The sequence below is a fragment of the Micropterus dolomieu genome, linkage group LG17, assembly GCF_021292245.1.
Source record: "Micropterus dolomieu isolate WLL.071019.BEF.003 ecotype Adirondacks linkage group LG17, ASM2129224v1, whole genome shotgun sequence".
Taxonomy (NCBI): Eukaryota; Metazoa; Chordata; class Actinopteri; order Centrarchiformes; family Centrarchidae; genus Micropterus; species Micropterus dolomieu.
Genome location: NC_060166.1, coordinates 22857260 through 22879260, shown reverse-complemented (window position 1 = coordinate 22879260; position 22001 = coordinate 22857260). Strand labels below are relative to the sequence as shown.

Sequence of the window (22001 nt, the reverse complement as noted above, 5' to 3'; positions counted from 1 at the left end):
TTAGTATGAACATAGACTGTATATAAGAAATTATGAATGAAAGCAAAGGGTAAATAAAGCCTGAAGGTGGCAATAATGCAACTCAATGGATGCCAGGTGCCGTAAAAATCAAAAGAAGAAGAAGAGTTTAGGTCAGAAGATTACAGGTGGCCGTAAAGGCGTCACGTCGCTATGGTAACTGAACGCTGAGACAGAAAAAAAATTCAACTTTAGCAAAAGTAAAAATAACTAATGTTACTTAGTTTATTAAATAATACTTAAAAGGACAAAAGTACGATGGACAAACTTGAAGACATCGAGAGTTTTTTGAAGAATGTTGACAAAATAAGTGAGTAGAGCTGTGGAGCCTATTATTAACGTTAACGCTAACTTAACGTTAGGTAATTTAATTGCTAACGTTAGCTATTAAAATGGCTACCTTTGTGCCAAATGGAGCAAAATTAATTAATTCATTACGTTAGTTAGCTAGTTAAGTAGACTGACGAGGGACTGTAACAGTTAACTTTAAATGGCTTACGTTAGTTACATTATTAACTTTGTAACGTTAACGTTAATCGGATCATTATAACGTTACACCGTTAGCTAACACACAAGAGTTAACGTTACTCACTCAAATTATTGCTGTGATTCAGACAGTCCACTGTTTTTATAACGCGAAAGGTTAGACATTACCATTTACCAGGTAACACGAGCTAACAGGGATCTTCATGCCATCAACACCATAATCATTATAATAACTGCATTGTAAAATGTAACATAACGTTAGTGGTTTATTTTTCTAACAATTTACAGTTGGTGAAGGGCTACTTTACTGTATATCATGTCCACTTTGGTAATTGGTATATTTTAACATGCAGGTTAGGTTTACAATTAGGACTGCAGCTAATGATTATTTTCTGAATTAAAGGATTAGTTGTTTGGTTTATATAATGATGTTGATCAGTGTTTCCAAGAGCCCAAGTTGACGTCCTCAGGTGTCTTGTTTTGTCCACAACCCACATATATTCAGTAGTCACAGAGGAGGAAAGAAACCAGAAAATATTCAATTCAATATTCGCATTTAAGAAGCTCTATTCAGAGAATTTTTTTCTTTTATTTCTTTAAAAATTATTCAAAGCAATTAATAGATTACCAAAATAGTTGGCGATTAATTTAATAGTTGACAACTAATCAATTAATCGTTGCAGCAGTTACAATCTAAACATATGTATGAATTGTATGAAACTCTAATCTGGTCAAAATAAACAATGTCGATACACAAGTCTTAAAAATATACATTTTACAACATATGTGATTATTATAGATATTGAACATGTGAGTGAAGGCTGTAAACTGTAAAATACATCATTAATTCTTTTCAGGTGAGCTAGTGAATGATCTAAAGTGTTCTGATGTAGAAGTCCAGCAAAAAGCAATAAAGAAAGCTGATTGCTACATCGCTGCCTTGGATGAACCTTGCATGACAAAAGTCAACAAGACCACTATCAACACAAGTCCACCTCTCCAGTCTTCTTTGGTAAAGACTTTGCAGTTCTCTCCTCTCCTTGTCTGTCTTGGTCTTCCTCACTCTGTCTGTTTGTCTTTCTGTCTGTCTGTCTGTCTCTTTCTCTTGCTGTAACTGTCCCTCCAACACTACACACACGCACACACAGAGCACATACTATATACAACCAACACCTTCTTCTTATGTTGTTCCTTGGAAGAAGGGGCAAGGCGTACATTACCTTGTAAGGACTAGGAAAGTTTTTGTTAATATTCTTTTCCTTCTTTCTGTTATACAGAGCCTGCAGAATGAAAGTCCAGGTGAGCTGGTTATTCGGTTCTGTCTTTATTGTGCATGGCAAGCAAAGTTTCTCTGAGGCAACAAACAAAATACAATAATATACTCTCTGTATTCTATGTATCCTTTTTTCAAATATAAACTCTGGAAACAGTGAAGAACTGAAGAAAAAGATGTAATCACTAAAATATATATAAACTACATTTTTACTTACACTGCTCAGTGTATTTAGCCTGCCTGAACAAACACAGCAGTAAGAGATGCAGTCTGTTTCACTTGGATTTTCAGCAGCCGCTGTGAATATCAACATCCTTGACTGTGCACCTCAAGTCTTGGCTTGTGTCAGTCAATCTTTTTGATCAATATATACATTTTCCTGTTTGGCAGGATGGTCGCTCCCCATGCACCACATTAAGATAGAGATCGGTACAAAGTGTGTCCTTAGCATTACACTGGCTCTATCGTCCTTTTTCAAGGGTGACCATGTTCTGATGCTTGCCTGTGTAGACCAGTTCAGACTCCTCCATGTTTGTGCTTTTTCTTGTCAATTTAGTTGGCAGAGGTTTGATAGGGTGTGAAGTGAACGCTTCACGTCCTTTGCAAACTGTCAGTATGCCATGGTGAGTAGGGCACTGCTATGGATTAGAGGATATGAATGATTGGATATGACTGATATGTTTTTGTTGGTTTGTCTGTTTAGAGTGCTCTTACATGACAGGAGAGTTGTACTACTGGCTACAATGTGGGAGAAGCCATACACGCTTGTATTACTTTTTTTCACAATACATCCTTTTTATCCCAGCACCTTGAATGTGGTATTCCATATGAAACAAATCAACATTAATTTTAATTGTTCTGGGGATAAAACTCATCAATAACAGTAAAGCCACAAATGCGTGACCCTTTTCCACCTCTCTGTGTGAAACCACTAATATTGAAGTTAACACATGATACATTCAATTCACAAAATGAGGAAGAAAAAGTAATTCTGTGCTTAAGGCTGAAGAGAAAGTGAAACAGTTTTTAAATTACCTCCAACTGATATTTATTACATTGGACTTTTGGAGAGCAATATCTATCTTTGGGAGAACATTTAGCGTTAACAATCACACACAATAAGTACCCTGTGGGATTTTTATAGTCACCAAAGATGACTTTCAAAATCTAATTTAAAAACGGCATTTTTAACACAAAAACGTTTGGGTACAAGCACATACTTAGAACCCAGTTGTAATTTCTATGACCTCAGTTATGATTAGATTGGTAAATTGATGATTGGGTTGTGCTTATTTGAAATCTGTGATTTCAAAACAAGGGCAAGGGAGAGAGTTGAAATTTGTATGCAGTGTGAAGTATTGCCGTATGACAGATATTGTTACAGTTCCTTTCTTCTCTGTTGTAGCACTCATGCTCACGAGTTTTATCTTATTTTGACCAGAGAATTTCATGAAGATTATGGAGAGAGATGCTGAAGACAGAAGATTAAGGAGGGTTGCACAGGCGCAAAAGGCAACTGGTGCGTGATTCTCTGTTGCTTAAAGATGCTGCTGGAGGTGAACAGTTTGCTGTACTTGCTGCTCTGTTGAGCTTGCAATATGTAATTTTAAGTTTAGTACCGTTTGTGTCACTTTAGCACTCAAAGACAAGGGGAATGAAGCGTACACTCAAGGAAACTATGAAACTGCTGTGAAGTATTACAGCGATGGCTTGACTGAACTAAGGGACATGCAGCCATTGTACACCAACCGAGCCCAAGTAGGTATCTTCAGCCTTCAGATGTTTTTCATCTTTTGCTTTGGATGAAAAGTTCCATGAGTTGATGCCAGATCTTTTGCTTTGGATGAAAAGTTCCATGAGTTGATGCCAGATCTTTTGCTTTGGATGAAAAGTTCCATGAGTTGATGCCAGATCTTTTGCTTTGGATGAAAAGTTCCATGAGTTGATGCCAGATTTAAAGAAAAGTGACAAACAAGTTTTTGTCCCTCAGAAGACATCAAAGCAGAACTGCTTTTGTGTGCCTGTCACCGTGACATAATAAAGAAACTTTTGGTTTCACAGACGTCTCAAGGCAACCTGAGGGGTTGCCAGCTAGGGACTTTAATTTCAATATTATGGTCACATGCAATTAAGTTAATTGCTACAATCAATATGTCCCCTTCCAAGGACACAGTCTGCTCTGTGGTATGTTAAAACAATGCTGCACTACTAATCACATTTTTTGCTTTGTAAAGCCACATTTACTTTTTATGTGTTTTTGATGATCAGTTACCTGTCCAATGTTTAAATCTACTTAGGCCTACATCAAGCTCGGAAAGTACAAGGAGGCCATCAGTGACTGTGAATGGGCACTAAAGGTAAAGTCTGGCCCGGGAACTGGGGTCAGTCAGTTGCTGCCTCATTTGTCATAATGTTGTCTGAAGCACCCATCTTTGTGAACCTAGGAACTCAGAGGGATATATTTAGTGGTAGGCAAATGGGTTGGACGGGTTAACAGTGGGCTATGCTCCATCCTGAACTCCAACAGTATTAGATGCAGGATACAGGTCATGAACAGTGCAGAAATATTCTCCGAAGAGAACATTGTGTTTGGAAAAGTAGATAAAAATTAATAGTGTTTCTGAGTTTTTCCTTTTTTGTTACATTTGTTTTGAGTTATGTTTTCTTTACTTTATTCCAGCCAAAGTACGTTGCACGTTTATAATGAAAGGTTTGGGATGACGAATATGCTCTATAAAGTAACTGTTTTCTGTAATCATGTCACTGAAACACATACCAAGCTTTCTGGAGTGCTTTGTCTCTGCTCAGATTGAACATTTCTCTCTTACTGTGCTGGCATTACCAATGCAGAAACATTAAATCACCATTATGTAGATGTGTTGCTGATGAAGTGCTTTAACTGATACACTCCCATGATCATTTTCTCTCTATCAGTGTCAGGAGAGGTGTATTAAGGCTTACCTACACATGGGGAAAGCATATTTGGCATTGAAGAAATATAATGAGGTGAGAATAATTACCTCTCATTACATGTAATCACATGTGTTCTTTTATATATTGCTCTTGTATAAAGATAGCTTCACCTAATCTAACTATGACAGAAACATGGCTAGATTGAAAGGGTTGTATGCCCGGATTAGAGAACACAGGTAATTAGAATCTGAAGTAAGAATAAGCACATTGCAAAAGAGCAGTCCTAGCTAGTTTAATCCTTTCACTGGAGTATAGGCTTATATTTAACATTGATATCTGTTAGAAATCTTTATTTGATACTATTATTACTGCATCTACTTTTCTATTTACCACACTCTTGTGCTGAAATTCTGTAGTGTTTGGCCAGAATCATTTCCATGGGTCAAGAAGAGACCAGTGAGGGACATAATATAACAAATATTCTTCTTCATATACATATATCTCTTTTTCAGTCCAGAAACTGCTTTGAAAAGATAGTGGAGATTGAACCTGGGAGGGAGAAGATGGTGAAAGGTAAAGATTTTTTTGGAGTTAGCTTAGGGACATTCGTTTAAGTCCTATTGACATAATTGTCCTCATTGGCCATGCATGTATCATGTCCAACCATTTTATGTTTTTCCCCCTATGTAATTCAATTTAATTATTCCATGGAATCATTTATACATTGTTGAGAATGGTCTCGTTGTATAAACCCCAAATTGGGCAACAGACCCACTTCCTTGTGAGTGCCTTTTTACTACAAAAGTTGAGTGGGGTGGTCATCTCAGGATGGTTGTTGCACTATAGGAGACATTGAGTGCACTCTTTTCTGTGACTTCTTGTCAGTTACTGCTATGGAATATCTTTCTGTCAGTTAACAGTCTGGTTTCTCTTCTTCCCCCCTTTATCTTTTTTTTTCTGCATGAAGAATACCTGACCCAGGTAGATTTGGAAGAAGAGAGAGAGAGTCAGGAGATGAATGCGATGCAAGAGTTTGACAAGGGGCATGGGAAGGCCACAATAGTGCCGCAGCTGCTGGAGAAGCTGTCAAGGCCCGGCCAGATGCCCCTCTACTACTGTGGAGGATTGGAGATTCTGTCACTAGCAGTTACTGACAGTGAGTGGTCTTTTTCACACAATTCACAATCCACAATTATCGTTCTCCTCTAATCTCTTTGTGCCCACTCTTTCTTCAATAACCTGCTTCACTGGTCTACCTATTTGCCAGTACCATGTCTAAAATTGCCTTCAGGCCAGGAAGGTAAAAAAGGATTGAAGGAGAAAAAGAGAGTTAACACAGTTCTTAAGTACTCACAGCAAACATCTTAGGGTATGGCATCAGGTGAAGCAGGGCTGCAAAAACAAATTGTTTCTTGTCTTGCTCTGTGACAATGGGAGAGAGGGTAGACCTAATGCTGTTCATCACTGATTTCTCGTCATGCTCCATTTGCTTTTCACAGTGAGCACATTTCCAATATAGACTATAGCTAGCTACACTCAAAGAGCAAAACCTCAGCCACTGTGCTGAAGATAGGTATATACTGTATACTATAACACTATGTAACACTAAAACAACAATTTTCTTTGTATCTTTTGCATATTCAGATAACACAACACATTTTTATTTTGCAATGCCTGGTGATGAGTGAAACATCCAGTGCTAGTATGATTTGATTTATGATCTTTTTCTGATTATCTGAATTAGCAGAATTAGACATTCCCATGGTGCATACATTGATGATGTAATGAGTGGGCTGTTTCTAGCCTGCAGTGTCAGCTGTTCCATCAGTTAAGTGATGTAATGGATAATGTGCATGTATGTATGTGTATATAACTTGGGTGCAGTTTAATGAAACACCTTTGATAGCAGGTGTCCATTCTATAATCTCAGTGGCATGTCAGATTCAGATGAGGTAGTTAGTGAAATAGTGAGACCTGTCTGTTGGCTTTGTGGATTTATGACAGCCTGAGGTCCTCTAGATGGACAGGGACCCTGGAACATGCTAGGAATTATCCATGCTTATATATATTTCAGTGCAAGAATGAGCTGTTGTCAGGGGATCCAGAATTTCTCGCAACATCCATGAAAGAGATCATAAATCTTAGTTGAAGAAGAGCACTGGTCCCAGTTACATCTACAAGTACCACTAAAAACAAAAGGCAACAAATCCCATTCTGTAACATGATGGAGGAAAGGGTTGCAGAAGGCAAATCACATCTAATTGCTTTACCTTCGTTCTATCACGGTGTTTGTTGCTCAAGCTTTCAGATGAATCGACCCAAACAGACTGGGCAGGATCCCACCCATACGACCCTAATTTCTTCCGTGCACGGAAAACAGAATTGTGTCCTCGTGCTTCAAAGTGGGAAGTTTGTTGAGCACAAGATGTTTCACAGCATGCAGACATTTGATAATGATGGCATCAAGTTGACGAGTAACTGATATTGGTTTACTACGTCCTCTACTGTATGAAAAGGGGCCATTGTAGACAGGCAGCAGTTGGTCTCTACCAGGTCATTCACTCCTCCTCTATCAGCTGCTGATATTTTTGTAAATGTTTTTGACCCAAGAAATGACTTTGAAACTCCACCCCACTAATATAACTCTTTTTAGCCATTGCCAAAAGGCAGCAATTGTAGCATTTTACAGTCTAACAGTACAATTTATCAAGTTCAATGGTTCTCTCAGGAGTATTTATTTTGTTAAATTTCAGCTAAGAAAGAAGCCGTAATGACATGCTCCACCCCATTTCTGTTCTCATACAAGCCTTGGATAACTTTGGCCACACAGCAGAGGACGGTGGAATTAATGGTGTGAAGCTCAACAAACAATAGTGCTATAAAAAATCCACATCTTGTCCAGTGTAATGTTAACTCTCTTTTTTTGTTTTAATCTAATACATTATACACCAAAATATTTTGCACTGGCTGTGCACTGCAGAATAGCATAACATTTCTTATCCAGTCTCTTTTTTCTTCATTTAGATGAATAAAAGTGTACTGTCAAATGATATAATGCCTGTCTCACAGTGCCATTCAACGGAAAAGGGCAAAACTTACATAACTCACAACTCAAAGGATCTCAGCAGGGCTGACATTACAAGCTTTCCACCCTAAAAGTACTACCTCACTTGCTCTACTTTCTGTATACTCCAACTCATTATTAGTGGAAAATAGACCATCCTCACTGTACCTTACTCTCTCAACATATTTTCTTTTTTCTTTTCTCTTGTGCCCTTGACTGTACACCACTAAACAAAGCAAGCCAAACTAAAAGAGAGAGGTGTTGTGTTTCTCTAAAACCTTGAGGCTACCTGGTGATGAAGTACAGTTTTCTGTGTTCTACTGTTCTCTTCTAGGTACAGGCCAGACCCTTTTCAGACTGAACAATGGCTTTAGTATCATCAGCAGCAATGACACGATGAGGAGGTAAGGAGACCAGAGGGAGAGGTAGCCGACAGCCCTCAGTGGTGCTTTGACAGATGGACCCAGAGACAGGGACATACAAAGACAATGATGGTCTAAACTAGAGAGATCACCTCCTCCCCTCCCCCGGTTGTTTGTGTGATAGCCCATAGAGGAAATGATGATCACTCTGAAGATTGATTTGAAGTGCTGAAATGAGCAAAGGCCCTGTGTTTTGTCCCAGAAAGCGGGGATGTTTTGTACCAGATACAAATTATGACTCCTGCATATCAGATCAGTAAGGTTATTATTAACTTGTCACATACTGTCCATGTTGGCCATTATTAGCATTGTCATTATTCAAGATAGAACACAGTGTCTGGAAAATAGAGAGAGTAAAGAAATTGCAGTCTGAGCTTGATGAAAATAGCCAATAAGGATACTGCTGTGAGCCACATACAACCAACTAACACCTATGTGAACCATGTTGCAAAGAAGGCCAGTGCATTGTTGCCTGTCCTGATCACAATCTGCAGTGGCACTGTGAGTTAATGTGCTCTTGACACTGCTTTAGAAAGCCTAAATTTTGATTAAGAGTTAAAAGTGGGAAAGGGTCAGATAAAAAAAGAAAGTCAAAGGCAAAAAATCCTGTTGATATGGCTAATTCAAGGGCGCGGGTAGGGGGGTGCGGAGGGTGCTGCAGCACCCTCTATTGACAGGGAGGAACACAGTGCGCAAATTCCATGTGCAGACTACATAATGGGCATAAGTGTTACTATATGACAAAATAAAATACAGCAGGTTAGTGCTGAATGCAGAGAATACTCTTGATGTTCTACCTAATAATTTGATGTCAGCAGCTGTTTTCACTGTTTTGTCACGATTATAGGAGCTACATTGGTGTGATGTGCGGATCGGCTTTGACAATATCTGAATAATCATGTATGCACAAATCATCCACTCAAGTGTTACTATATGACAAAATAAAATACAGCAGGTTAGTGCTGAATGCAGAGAATACTCTTGATGTTCTACCTAATAATTTGATGTCAGCAGCTGTTTTCACTGTTTTGTCACGATTATAGGAGCTACATTGGTGTGATGTGCGGATCGGCTTTGACAATATCTGAATAATCATGTATGCACAAATCATCCACTCAAGTGTTACTATATGACAAAATAAAATACAGCAGGTTAGTGCTGAATGCAGAGAATACTCTTGATGTTCTACCTAATAATTTGATGTCAGCAGCTGTTTTCACTGTTTTGTCACGATTATAGGAGCTACATTGGTGTGATGTGCGGATCGGCTTTGACAATATCTGAATAATCATGTATGCACAAATCATCCACTCAAGTGTTACTATATGACAAAATAAAATACAGCAGGTTAGTGCTGAATGCAGAGAATACTCTTGATGTTCTACCTAATAATTTGATGTCAGCAGCTGTTTTCACTGTTTTGTCACGATTATAGGAGCTACATTGGTGTGATGTGCGGATCGGCTTTGACAATATCTGAATAATCATGTATGCACAAATCATCCACTCAAGTGTTACTATATGACAAAATAAAATACAGCAGGTTAGTGCTGAATGCAGAGAATACTCTTGATGTTCTACCTAATAATTTGATGTCAGCAGCTGTTTTCACTGTTTTGTCACGATTATAGGAGCTACATTGGTGTGATGTGCGGATCGGCTTTGACAATATCTGAATAATCATGTATGCACAAATCATCCACTCAACCCAACTTATTATTTTCTCAGATTTATCCCACTTCTACCGGCCCACGTGATTTCTTTATTGTGCTGATGTACAAGTGTTTTCTTTAACGGTTTACTTTCATGATTAGAAAGGCGGCTGTCGGTCATTTTAAACGTTTCCATTGGCGCTGTAATGTCAGCAAATAACCTGGGACATTTATGCAGCAAAACTAAAAACTGTAGTTATAAACTTGAAAGGACAAGAGGAAAGTCTGCAGAGGAAACAGAATTCAACATTTTAGTTTCTGAAATAATTTAGATGCTCTGATGGAGCTCAGGATTGATCAGGAGGACGGCTGCTTTATTCCATACAGTTTCACTGTATTAACCTAAGCTGTGTGTGAGACCTTTTGGATGTGTAGAAGAATACAGAACATTAATTAAAATTAGATTCTGACTGATCCTGTTGGCGTGTCAATTTAAATATTATGCTGCTGTGCCCCGTGTGTAAATGCGCACAGCGTCTCTTTTAATGGGGAGACTCTTGACCTTATTTCACCCACTCGGAAAGTCAGAAATCGTTTTGCAGCGGTGCTCTCAGTTATGGCACGCACAAGGTTTTCATGTACTTCATGTGTTTCCCCAAGTGTGGACACTAAGTATGGAACAGATTTTCAAGTTGAAATGAGGGTAGAGACGGTGTAATCAGCTGTGCCCGCGTAGCCTTCATTAAAGTTGATCGTTTTATCAATGTTTTTTATTCAAATGATTTTATTTATACATACATACATATAATTATGGAGGTACAGACCTTGGTGACCTCATACAACCATGCTTGTAACCACTCTATGTTGAAGGAAAGTGTGTTAGTGCGTGCACACACACAGTCGTGTCATGCGCGCAGTGTTGGGCAAGTTACTTCCAAAATGTAATATAGATTACTAATTACTGTCATTTGAGAGTTATTAGTTATATTATAATGTTTCAGTCTCTGAATTGTAATGCTTTACACTACTTTTGCGTTACTTTGCGTGACTTTCACTGCTGTTTAATGGGCACATTATTCTGATAGTAAGATGCGCTGGAATGGTGGGTTCTATGAGTTACAGTATATCCGTGGATCGGGTGGGTCTTTGTCATAAAAATTAACCTTCTGATTAATAGCGGTGGAGTGGTGAAATAGGATGAATCGTCTCCCCATTAAGATTACCACGAGGTACAGCCGCATAACGCCATTGATTATTTGAATCTCCTGACACATGAACTGACAGCAGCCTCTCTGATCATGAAAGTAATTCATTAATGCACAAACACAAAGCCTAAATCTATTTACGCATGATCCGTCAGGGAAGCTACCAAGAGGAGCTGAGCTCCCCCGTAGTTTGCACCAGGCCAACAATCTCGATCATCAGATTCCCGCAACAGGAAATAATGTTACTCTTTATCTCATGGATTTGTTTTTCTGGTGCTGAAATCTTTCTTGGTGTTCACTTAATTTCGGGTTAAAATGAGTTGTAACATGTATTACTGAGATTGTAAAGGGTAGGCTATAATATTGCTAATATATTTTTAGTAATGTGTGATATAACTGTGTTACAGCAAAAAGGGTTACTTTTGTTGTACTCCCAACACTGCATGCGCATTTCTACTCTGCAGCACCCCTAAGCCAAAATGTCCTCCCGTGCGCCTGGGCTAATTTGTAATTAAATGTAACAGATACTACGATAAAAAAATAGGCTATAAGCTTCAGCCAACATGTAGCAGCACATACAAGGTTCTTCAGGACAGAGACAGTGATTATGTCAATTGCAAACACCTTAGCGGGATCACAGATGACTTCTTCTGGTTATGGCTATGTTACACAAATGTATCAATGTAGATAAATGGAAGGGCAAAGTGCATTACGATGTTTAAGTGTGGTATCTGTAAATACGTACTGTATGCTCAGAAAACCTGTACTAGCTGTGCTGATATGAACTTCTGTATAGAGTGCCTTTTGGTACGTAAGAAAACAGGGCTGCAGCAAGATCGCTTAATATTCATATGAAATGAGATGACATCTTAGCTCTTGTGAATTGCTTCCCATGTCTTGTGTTATCAACATATTAATCAGTTTTTGTTTCCATCCTTTGTCTTGTGTTGAGATGCATTTTTTATTGGCATACTTTTGTGTAAATAACATTTTTATACTTTGACAGTAATATTTCCGTTTGATTTATATAATGTCAGTTGGAAGAGAACCAAGCTAAGAGCATTGAGTTTATTTTCTCCACAGTTGCCTGTTGCAGAAAACAAAGGATCCAGACAGCCAGGAGTTGTGTGTGTCTGTTCTAAAATTATGGAGGGTAATTTGTTGTGGAAATGGTATGTAAATAATTGAGTTGCATTTCATTTTTTTTGTCCACTTAGTCCACATATCACTTCGCTCTCACTGAGTTCTCATGAAATATAGGAAACAATTTACTAATTGAAATACTGCATAATCCTCTAGAGTGGCATTATGTCATCACTGCACAGCTCGTCAGTGTGATACTCAAGACTTCTCTTTTGTCAAGCTTTCATTTGTCTTTTAATCACACAAGCTATGTGGGCTTCAGCACATCAGGTGTTTGTGCCAACTGTGATCATTTGTTTACACAGCCATTCACAGTGTGTGTATGTTACACACACAGCAAGTGAATGTTTATATAATTGTGTTTGCAGACTGGGTTGTTGTTGGTGGGAACATCACAGAGCACTGTGAACTATTTCTTGTTCTTCTTTTCAGAGGAAAACCAGAAGATGCTGATGACATGCCCAGTCACCAGACAGTCCATTGTTGACTTGGTAACATCAGAGCATGTTGCAACACAGAAAGAATGCCTGGCATTACTTTGTTTGTATTCACAGATGCCACAAGGCAGACATTTGGCTGCTGACAACTTGAATGTGCCCATGTAAGATATTTCTCTATGTTGCCATCAGATGCACCTGATGAGAGCAATAATATGGAGATTATACTTTTGCATTTCACTTTATCCCCCTTACTGAAATCAGTGGCGGGACTTTATGTTTGTGACTGTCCAATTGCAACGTCTGTTAAATGGGTTTCAAGAAATGTTGTCCCAATAATCTAATAATATCTCATTTGCAGCTGATTGTTTTTTATTTTTGAAAAGTAGGAAAAAAATTAATAAATAATTAATACTTTTATATAATATTGATACTCCATTTTGGCATTATTTTGAACCAAAGGTGGACACCCTCATTATCTGGGTACAAAATATTCACTGATATCTTGATGATATTCATTATGAACGTGTCTTTTAGCAAAATTGTTGATTCTCTTTTTTTGTATTCTTCACTCTCTTTCTCTTATGTCTGCCTCTCTGTTTCTATTTTACCTTGATGTAAAGACTAATGAGGAACCTCATGGCTTGCATCTCAAAGCCAAAGCAGCGGCAGGAGAACGCAGCGGTCAACATTCTGGAGAACCTTACAGCAGAAAACAAGTATTACTGATACACCCAGCAGAAATACCATAATTGTTCTCATCACACCCATATTTTTAGATACTCAGACATCAGAATATGACCCACAAGACAGTTCATTATCTTCCCTTACATCATATCCATATATATTAAAAGCACTTTAATATTTGTCGACACATCACGTCTGGAAGGGCCCCCTGAGAAATGGAAAGTGTGGCATCTTTAATAATTCAACATGTGCTATCCAAGTGTTAATGTCACTTGAAGGCAAAAGGCCATTCACAACCTGTTTCCCTCTCTGGCGCATCATGAAAATAGACATAAAAGGACGACCCAGGCACTCAAACACAGCAGGAAATAAGTTGAGGTGTCAAGCAGTGAAATGGGGAGATCAATTTAGCTTGTCTATAGCTGTCAAGAGAGTTATTCAACAAAAATGTTATATCCTATCCTCTTCTTTGTAGAAGCTCAGCTGGGTCAATGTTGGGCTTTCATGGATATTTTTGTTTTGTAGTATAAATGAATACCTTCCCACATTCCAAATTTATCGTACAAACCCCTCCCAGGAAAAGATTTACAGAATGTATATACATTTGCACACATACATCTATGTACAGTGTATTATTCTATGTGTACATGGCATACAACATATTTAATTATTGTTTTTAGTCATCAGTCAAAAGTAACTGGACTGTTCTGTGTAGATATCACAGCAACTCAATCTGCTTTTTACTGCCTTCGATGTGGATGAATGAGACACTTCAGAGACATGACAATCAATGCAATTTGACCACTAAATTGAATCGACTCCTTTATGACTCAGACAATAAGGGCATTTGCTGCCCTCTTATGTGGTTCCTTTCAAAGCTTTCTTTGAAATTTTTACTTGCTCAGTTGATGCAGTCGTGCTTACTTGTGTCATGCTGGGCTGTGAAGAGGATTAGACTTTACTCGCTCCCTCCTCGCCCAAGCATCCATGTTCATTGTACACGTGTGTGTTGTTGCATACATGCTACAAGTCCCTTGCACCATATTTATACATACTGTTTAAACCCATATACATAATATGTCTGTGTTCCATGTACAGTAGATATGTATTCATATTTTCTTTCAGATTTTGCATTCAGTTAAGGAGTGTGTTGACAGACTATTTCATTGCACCATTTACAACAATACTGGTAAGATATGTAGATGCAAACTATTATATTGATATACAGAACACACTAATATGTATAGGTGTGTTTATGTGTGTGTGTGTGCTTGGGAAAATGTGCTGTTTGCTTCATTTTCCAGAGAAATATCAGCAAGTCCAATCAGCATATCCTTCCATCGCTGATATCGGCTGTTGGCAGTCTGGCTCGAGATGACGTCATCTGTCACAATTTTGCTCATGATCCAGAGTGTTGGAAGGCCTTTCTGGTCGCCATTGTTAGTATCATTACAGACTGGTGTCTTTGCATAGAAAAGTACAACTCAGAGTAGTTAAATGACACAATTAGATATTATGGATACCTACACATTAATGCATCACTAATTATAATCCATTGACAGTATATATATTATTCTGAAATGGGCCATTCTGCATGATAACTACTTTTACTTTGGTATTTTGAGCTACATTTTGATGCTAATACTGTACTCTTATTTTAATAAAAGATCTGAGTACTCAGGATATAGGATATATAGGATATATATCTCGGGAACATTTTAACTGTTTTTTAATTTGTTGGCTGTCATTGCAGAGGCAGTGCAGTGCATGCGGAAACAAAGAGGTCCTTTACCCAATGCTTGGTTTGATCATCAACCTTTCAACTATCACTTCTCCAGTCATTCAGGTAAGAAGTGATGTGGAATATTTAGTGTATGTGGTGTGGAGTTTCACTTATGTATGGGTATGTTATGAGTGTAACATTTACTTTCCATCTTACGTATCTCTAGTTATCTTAATAGTGGGCACTGTGCTAGTTGATGATATGATGATACTGTATCTTAGATTGGAGGTTGAGCTGAACTGTCATTCAGTGTGGGGGTCAGCTTGAAAGAACTATACATTTTGACAGAAAATTCAGTGCACACCCCTGAAATCTAGTAGATTAGCATATACTGTAATGCAAAAAAATGTTGAAAGCCAGTGAACAAGGGAAGTAGAGGGAGCTTTTGTGTGAACAGTGATGTGTGACCTAATCGGAGGTGAAATGTATGTGAAAATTGGTTGAACAACTTTTGCGTCTCCTCTTTGTAGGAGCATGCTGTTTCCCTCTGTGACTGCTGTCTGGGCCTGCTGAGGGATAGTGATGGAGGAGTCATAACTGTGAGTGAATCTTACTTTAGCACTTCACTACAGTACTCAGGAGGATTGGAAAAGATTCTTATAGTAAGATTAGAAAGCTCTAATGCATAATATTGGCAGTTGATTAACTGCTTCATTCCTCCCATTAGCTTTTCATTACAGTGTTGGACCAGGAAAACTTTGAAAAATTAAAAATATTAGTCATTTTTACAGTTGTATGAGACACTTGCTGAAAACTTTTTGTTTGTTTTCCAAACTTGCGTAAATGCTATAAAGCATAAAGCCATCCTTCCAGGTAATTAGACCAAAATAAAAGACATTCGTCTTGAGTAATGGGCCTTTTCAAGGGCTTGTGTGCTCACAACACTGCCAGTGAGCACACAACAACATTCCACAATATGCAAAGGATCCCGTATATGTATCATTACAGTTGATGAAAACTCCAGCTCCAGGTGCTGTTGTCTGTGCTAATGGCTGTTGTAGAGTTTCTCACTGCCTATGCAATGCCCTCAGAGTCCCACACTTCCACCCACCTGCCTCTTTACTCTGTTTTAGTGCTCACTCACTGCCTGGCTGGCACTTTTTATTCCTTATCACCTGGTATCAACATCCTTTTTAAAATGTTCTCAATTTGTCTGCTCTAGAATTTCTAGTCTTGACTTGACTTCACCTACCTTATATTCTCTTTAATGCATGATAATGGTTACACCAAAGCCCTAAAGCCCCCAATCCATAGGGTCCCCGTGTATCGCTTTATAAATTTTTTCTCTTTTTTACTATATATACATTTAGGGTAAGCTCTCTTAAGTGGAGGTGTAAGGACTAGAGATGTACAGAGACGTCCTTCTCTTTATCTGTTCAGCCAACAAAATGATCTGTTTCTGTATCTGTATTTGGATAGAAGGTCGGACGTGGGCATGGTTTATACAGGAAGTCATGCTGAATCAGGCAAATGTTGTATTTTCAAACCTAATATTCATTGGGAATGCAATTGTTTTGTTTTCAAATCATACACACTACTTTTCATTTCTCTCTCGCGCTCGCTATCTTTTCTTTTTAAACTTAACTAAGTTCTATGAACTGTCTTAACCCCACCAACCATACCTTGAACTAGGGGACAGTGAACAATCAGAAACTGAAAGAAAAGTTGTATAAATTGAAAGATTGAAACTATTTTCAGTAAAGATATATAGAAAAATATCCTTCCGTTGAAGGGAATAATCAGCCAGTGGGCTACAATTGCATTAAATCTAGTGACACTACCGGAATAACATCACGCCACCGTAAGCAATAAATTCCATTTGTAAAGATGTTGCAGTCATGCATACCGCTGATTATAAATTATAAATATACAATGGCCTTGCTCTGTATAGACTCACTACAATTAACCAGAAAAGAGATAAAACTCAGACAATATATATAAACACAATATATTAAGAAATAATATAATATATTTTAATATAGGCCTACACTTAATTATAGCCTATATTGTGTGTGTGTGTATGTGTAGCATGAAGGAGCTACAAATTTCATTTTGTTATGCAGCCTTGTGCTGTAAAATTACTAATAAAAAACCTTGTACGTTGTAGCTTGTACAAATGAGCAACAATAAATAAAAAGAGGATGATGGGTGCAACAAGCATTGTTAGGCTACAGAAATAAAATAAATGCAACACTAACAGCAGAATTAATCATCACTAAAGCAGAAAACAGAGATGTATAAACAATATAAACTCCACAGCGGCTGCAGCCACTATTATATTAAAGCAAAGAGAGCTGCGCATTCTTACATAAAGTGTAGTGCACACAATGCTATGTTGCTAAGCAACACAGTGGTTGTACTCACTTGTGTGAACGTAATTCTGTGAGTCTTGTTCCAGTAGTCCAATATAACCAGTCCACCTCTTTGTCCCACCGCACTCCTTAAAGTTGTCAAACATGCTGCAGTCTTCTCTTGATCCTCTGATATCCTCTCTATTTCTCTGCTGTGTTTTCTCATCCATCTTACTTCGTCTGCTTTTTTTCTATCTTCTATTATCTTCTTTTCTAATACCAACATTCTTCTTTGTCCTCCAGAGAGCCACAGGCGTACTGAGCACTGTCCTCCCTCAGTCCTCTGAAGCCGTTCAGCATGTTATACAGGGGAATGTGGTCCGGACCATGCACCGACTGCTTAAGGTGCATAACTATACATATAGCCAAGTTTCTTCTCAATACTTATTTGTATATTAATATATTCCCCAACTATATTTAAATATGATTTAATTCTTAAAACACTGACAAGATTAAAGAAGACATGTGGTTTGTAATGCAGAGCACTTTCTTTATTAGGCCTGAGCTGTGTTTGTTGGCTGTATGGTGTTGTTGGACATATGGTTTGGTTTGAAGCTCCAGATGTGGCCAACATTGCATTCACAAACAGCTTAAGTGATCACTGATCAGAAATACATATTCACAAGCTAGGTTGTAACAAAATTAAAATGAATAAACAAAACCAGATATTTAGATTTTCTGACTACCCAGCTTATACCTACATACTCGTAAACATTCACTGTCATCTAAAGACACGATGAAAACACGCTCATGAAAAAACAACTACCTTTTCTAATCTGTATGAAGTACTTTACTCATTTTAATATTTATGAATGGCATCAGTATTCTAAGTAACTATGTATGTATTATTCAGATAATTCTACACATAAAGTTCGACTTCACAAACATACTTGTTTAATGTCATTGCTATGTTTGCATCTGCCTACCCAGGGAACAGGGCAGACTGCCACTAAGTATGCCATTAAGACTCTGACAGTGTGCACTGCTGCCAGTCACTTGGCCCGGGAGGAGCTGGTGAAGACTGATAAAAGTGAGAAATGACTTAGGTGTTAGCATTACTTTTACAAGGTCTTTCATTGGTCCATGGATAATATTTGATTGTTGACCTAATATGCAAATTAAGTGTGTGTTTGTGTGTCTACATTTGTATGCATACTGCATGTGTGTGAGTGCATTTTCATTTCATTACATGCGTTTTTCTGAATATATTTGAAAGGACTGTTCTCTTTCTGCTTGCTATTCATTTATCATTCTACACAGAATTGTCTATTTTACGCCATTTGCTGGGTTCCAGCTGTGATGAGATGGTGTCAGGAAATGCAGCCCTGTGTTTGGCTTACTGTCTTTATTTGGAGGGAACTGCCAGTAACCTGCTGGGCACTGATATTGTGCTACTGCTACTGCGTCACGCTGCAGGGGATGCTAAGAGGACAGCTGTGCAGCAAAATGCAGCGATTGCTTTGGGGAAGCTGTGTCAATCTGAGCCCAGGTGCCCTCTTGCTTTACTCTATAAACCACTTGTCGTTCATTACATTCTAGAAACTAGCCTGATGGAACATTGATAGATTAGATGAAATGCCACACTGACAAAGCGGTAATGTGATGATCTAAAGAAGTGGGTCGCACATGAGGCAAATTCAAAAATTGTTTATTATACTCAAATTCAGTATTCAAACGTTTATTAACATATTTTTAGTTTGTCTCATTTTCTTCTGCAAACATCCCCCACTTTCACAGTCATACTGTATTCTAATGCATGGTTATAGCTATACGTTACTACTGTTTCTTAATGCAGTTGCTTTACTGCTTAACCATGATGGATAGGCTGATAGCCAGCAGTAGACAGTGTCTTTATTGCACGGATTGCATTTTTAGATTGTGTCCCCGACAGTCCAGACAGATGGAGAGAAAGATAAAGGGTGAGCGAAAGAGAGTTTTGACTTCATAATATACATCTAAGGTTAGTGTTGGGTTTGGGTTCTGGCCGTAGTTGTTGTTGAATTTGTTTGGTTGTTTTATCAAATTTTAGTCCATTTAGTCTATCAACATTGCTGCCTTTTAGAAATATTTTAGGGCTACAATTAACTTTTTTTTCAATATCCATTAATCTGCTTATTATTGTCTTGAATAAACTTTGAAGATGACAGCTTGGGCAATTATATAGGACTTTTTTTTGACAAAGTGCTTTTTCTGTCAAACCAACAGTCAAAAACTAAGACATTTAATTTGCATTCATAAAAACAGACAAGACACTCTTCTATGACTGTGTTGAGGATGTGTTGATCTTTAGTTCCCAAGCTCACAAATTCACAACCCACTGCACACACTCTCACTGTGTTTGCTTTTAATGTGTGTTTTTTTTTGTGGTCAATTCCAGACATATGAACAAACTTCGAGAACTTCACGGCCTTGAGATTCTGCACTCCTGTATGAAGCTCATCACATGAACCCATGACAGTAACATGTTTTATAATCTTATTGCTTCTCATCAGTCTTGTTCTCTGTATTCTGGTTTAGGATTAGACGCTTACCAACCCATTGGGGAAAACAAAAATTTGCTAATAAACACTGTGCACCGTATAACTTATTTCTTTTTTAAACTTATCATTTATTACTATTCCAATCAATCATTTTTTTAATAATATGGATTTTTCTATTGAAAGAACCTTTAAGGCTATCTCTAAATGAGAAAATCTCCTAATTGCCTAATCTACATGAACAAGGTCAAAAACCTTAACATTCTTGGCTATCCTTGTTTTTCATGCCTTTGTGAATTTATATCATTAATTGCCATGCATACAGTATGTGTGGATGGAGGGTCAAGTGCAGCCAGTTTTACAATTTTTATGTATCTGTTGGTAGATTCAAATTTCATTAAAATGTACAAAATATGTTCACGAAACAAAATATTTGTCATGAATATTTTGCTTTTGCTAAGCACATAAATAAATTATAAGAATTCACTGTTTAAGCAAACAAGCACCTAGTCTGAAGACTTCACGTGAACAGTGGTACAATCTGTAATTATGGAATTCTGAAGGACAGATATTGATCAAGCAGCATTAACATACTGATGGGAGATGAAGTGAGATGCTGATTAGATGGATGTACTGTATCCCTGTTGTTTAAGGCGTCATAGTGTTATAATCTGTCATTTAGTCATTCGTCTTGACACTCTTTCTCTTATTTACCATGAAGAAGTGTGTTAAATGCAAATTATGGAGCATATTGCTTGCATAACAGCTTGTATTACTGGGAATCTTGTCAGTCACACCATTATGTGACCATAATCACAAGTTCTAATAAATTGTGTGTTCTAAAGGGTAATTTTACTTTGTGCTGACCTTTAGTATTTCCCTTATTTTGTGGTTCTGTAGATGTGTTGTTGTTTTTTAGTTTTTTTAAAATTTCCTTTCCAGAAAGGTGCAGTTGAGTCCCATATTACTGATAAAGAAAAAAAATCTGTTTGGCAGTACTGGAGGGACAAGTCATCTCAAGACTGTTTACAGTTAGGTAAATGTAGTTTGATGTCTGCCAGAATCTGGATGTGAATGAAATATGAGGATTAATTGTAAACTCACAGAAATGGCTTGGCCCAGGAAATTAATGTAGAAAGGTTTCTAGTTGTGTGACAGCAGCTTTGAACCACTGCACCAAAGTGAGCCAAACCACTGTAAGAAGGTCAGAGTTATAACTCTGCTAGCATAATGTTGGTGATGACTTGTAGAGTACTGGGAGAGACAAATGGAGCAGGAATGATGAGCGCTAGTATGCACAAACCTGTGGCTGGATAGCCCTGTTGAAAAGGCTGGCATCAAAAGAATCATGATAACACTTAACTAGTATGGGCACAGCTTTATTACACCTTAAAAAAGATTAAAAAAGGATTCTTGGGATGGCAATGGTGGTGTGTTGGTCAGTGACTCCATCATTCTGATCCAGACTGAATCATTTCGACAGCTAGCCTACTGGATAATTTGCCATGAAATGTTACCATGCCATGAAATTTATGGTTCCCAAGAGGAAAAAAGCCTACTGACTTTGATGATACCGTGACTTTTTTTCTTCTTATGCCATCATGAGGTTGACATTTTTGTTTTTAGTAAGATATTTCAACAAATATTGCATGGACTGCCATGACATTTGGCACAGATATCTATGGTGCCCGTGCCTTATGAATTTGGTGATCCCTTGACTTTTCATGTAGGACCAATAGAATTAGCAATTAATCTGAAGTTTGTAATAGAGTTAAAGTGAAGAGAAGGATGTTTACTCATATTACCATAAACTAATACAATTTGGCATAAATAGAGATGTAATTTCTGTTCTCTTGTACCACTTGGCTACGTGGTGACTGCAGTGACTGTCAAAGGAACGGTGACTGAGAAATGTAATCCATGTATAAATGAACTGCAGAGGACAAAAGCTCCCTGTAAGGGATGATACAACTGATACCGTCTGCTCAGTAGGACCAAACAGTAGTAAGAACAGTTATTTACCGGGGCGATAGTTATTGACTAAACAAGACTGAACAGAAATGAGGAGGCTTTACTGTTTCACACTAGGA

At 37.9% G+C, this 22001-nt stretch overlaps 1 protein-coding gene across 7 annotated transcripts; it reads left to right on the top strand.

The window, feature by feature from the left end:
- The first annotated feature begins 20 nt into the window (after nucleotides 1-20).
- Nucleotides 21-20755, top strand: ttc12 (tetratricopeptide repeat domain 12). Of its 7 annotated transcripts, XM_046074625.1 has the most exons (23): nucleotides 185-328; nucleotides 1362-1516; nucleotides 1782-1803; nucleotides 3219-3296; nucleotides 3414-3535; nucleotides 3839-3961; nucleotides 4075-4134; nucleotides 4712-4783; nucleotides 5203-5263; nucleotides 5658-5846; nucleotides 8089-8158; nucleotides 12117-12205; nucleotides 12609-12777; nucleotides 13237-13332; nucleotides 14426-14489; nucleotides 14605-14739; nucleotides 15054-15146; nucleotides 15554-15622; nucleotides 17678-17779; nucleotides 18365-18464; nucleotides 18695-18923; nucleotides 19310-19353; nucleotides 19812-20755. In XM_046074625.1, the coding sequence occupies exons 1-23, from the start codon at nucleotides 277-279 to the stop codon at nucleotides 19817-19819; spliced, it is 2202 nt and encodes a 733-aa protein (XP_045930581.1). In that variant the 5' UTR covers nucleotides 185-276; the 3' UTR covers nucleotides 19820-20755. The 7 variants fall into 7 exon arrangements, with proteins under 7 accessions (XP_045930580.1, XP_045930583.1, XP_045930581.1 ...); XM_046074624.1 differs by lacking the exons at nucleotides 185-328; nucleotides 19310-19353 and adding an exon at nucleotides 21-131; XM_046074627.1 differs by lacking the exons at nucleotides 185-328; nucleotides 19310-19353 and adding an exon at nucleotides 38-174.
- Nucleotides 20756-22001: the final 1246 nt, after the last annotated feature.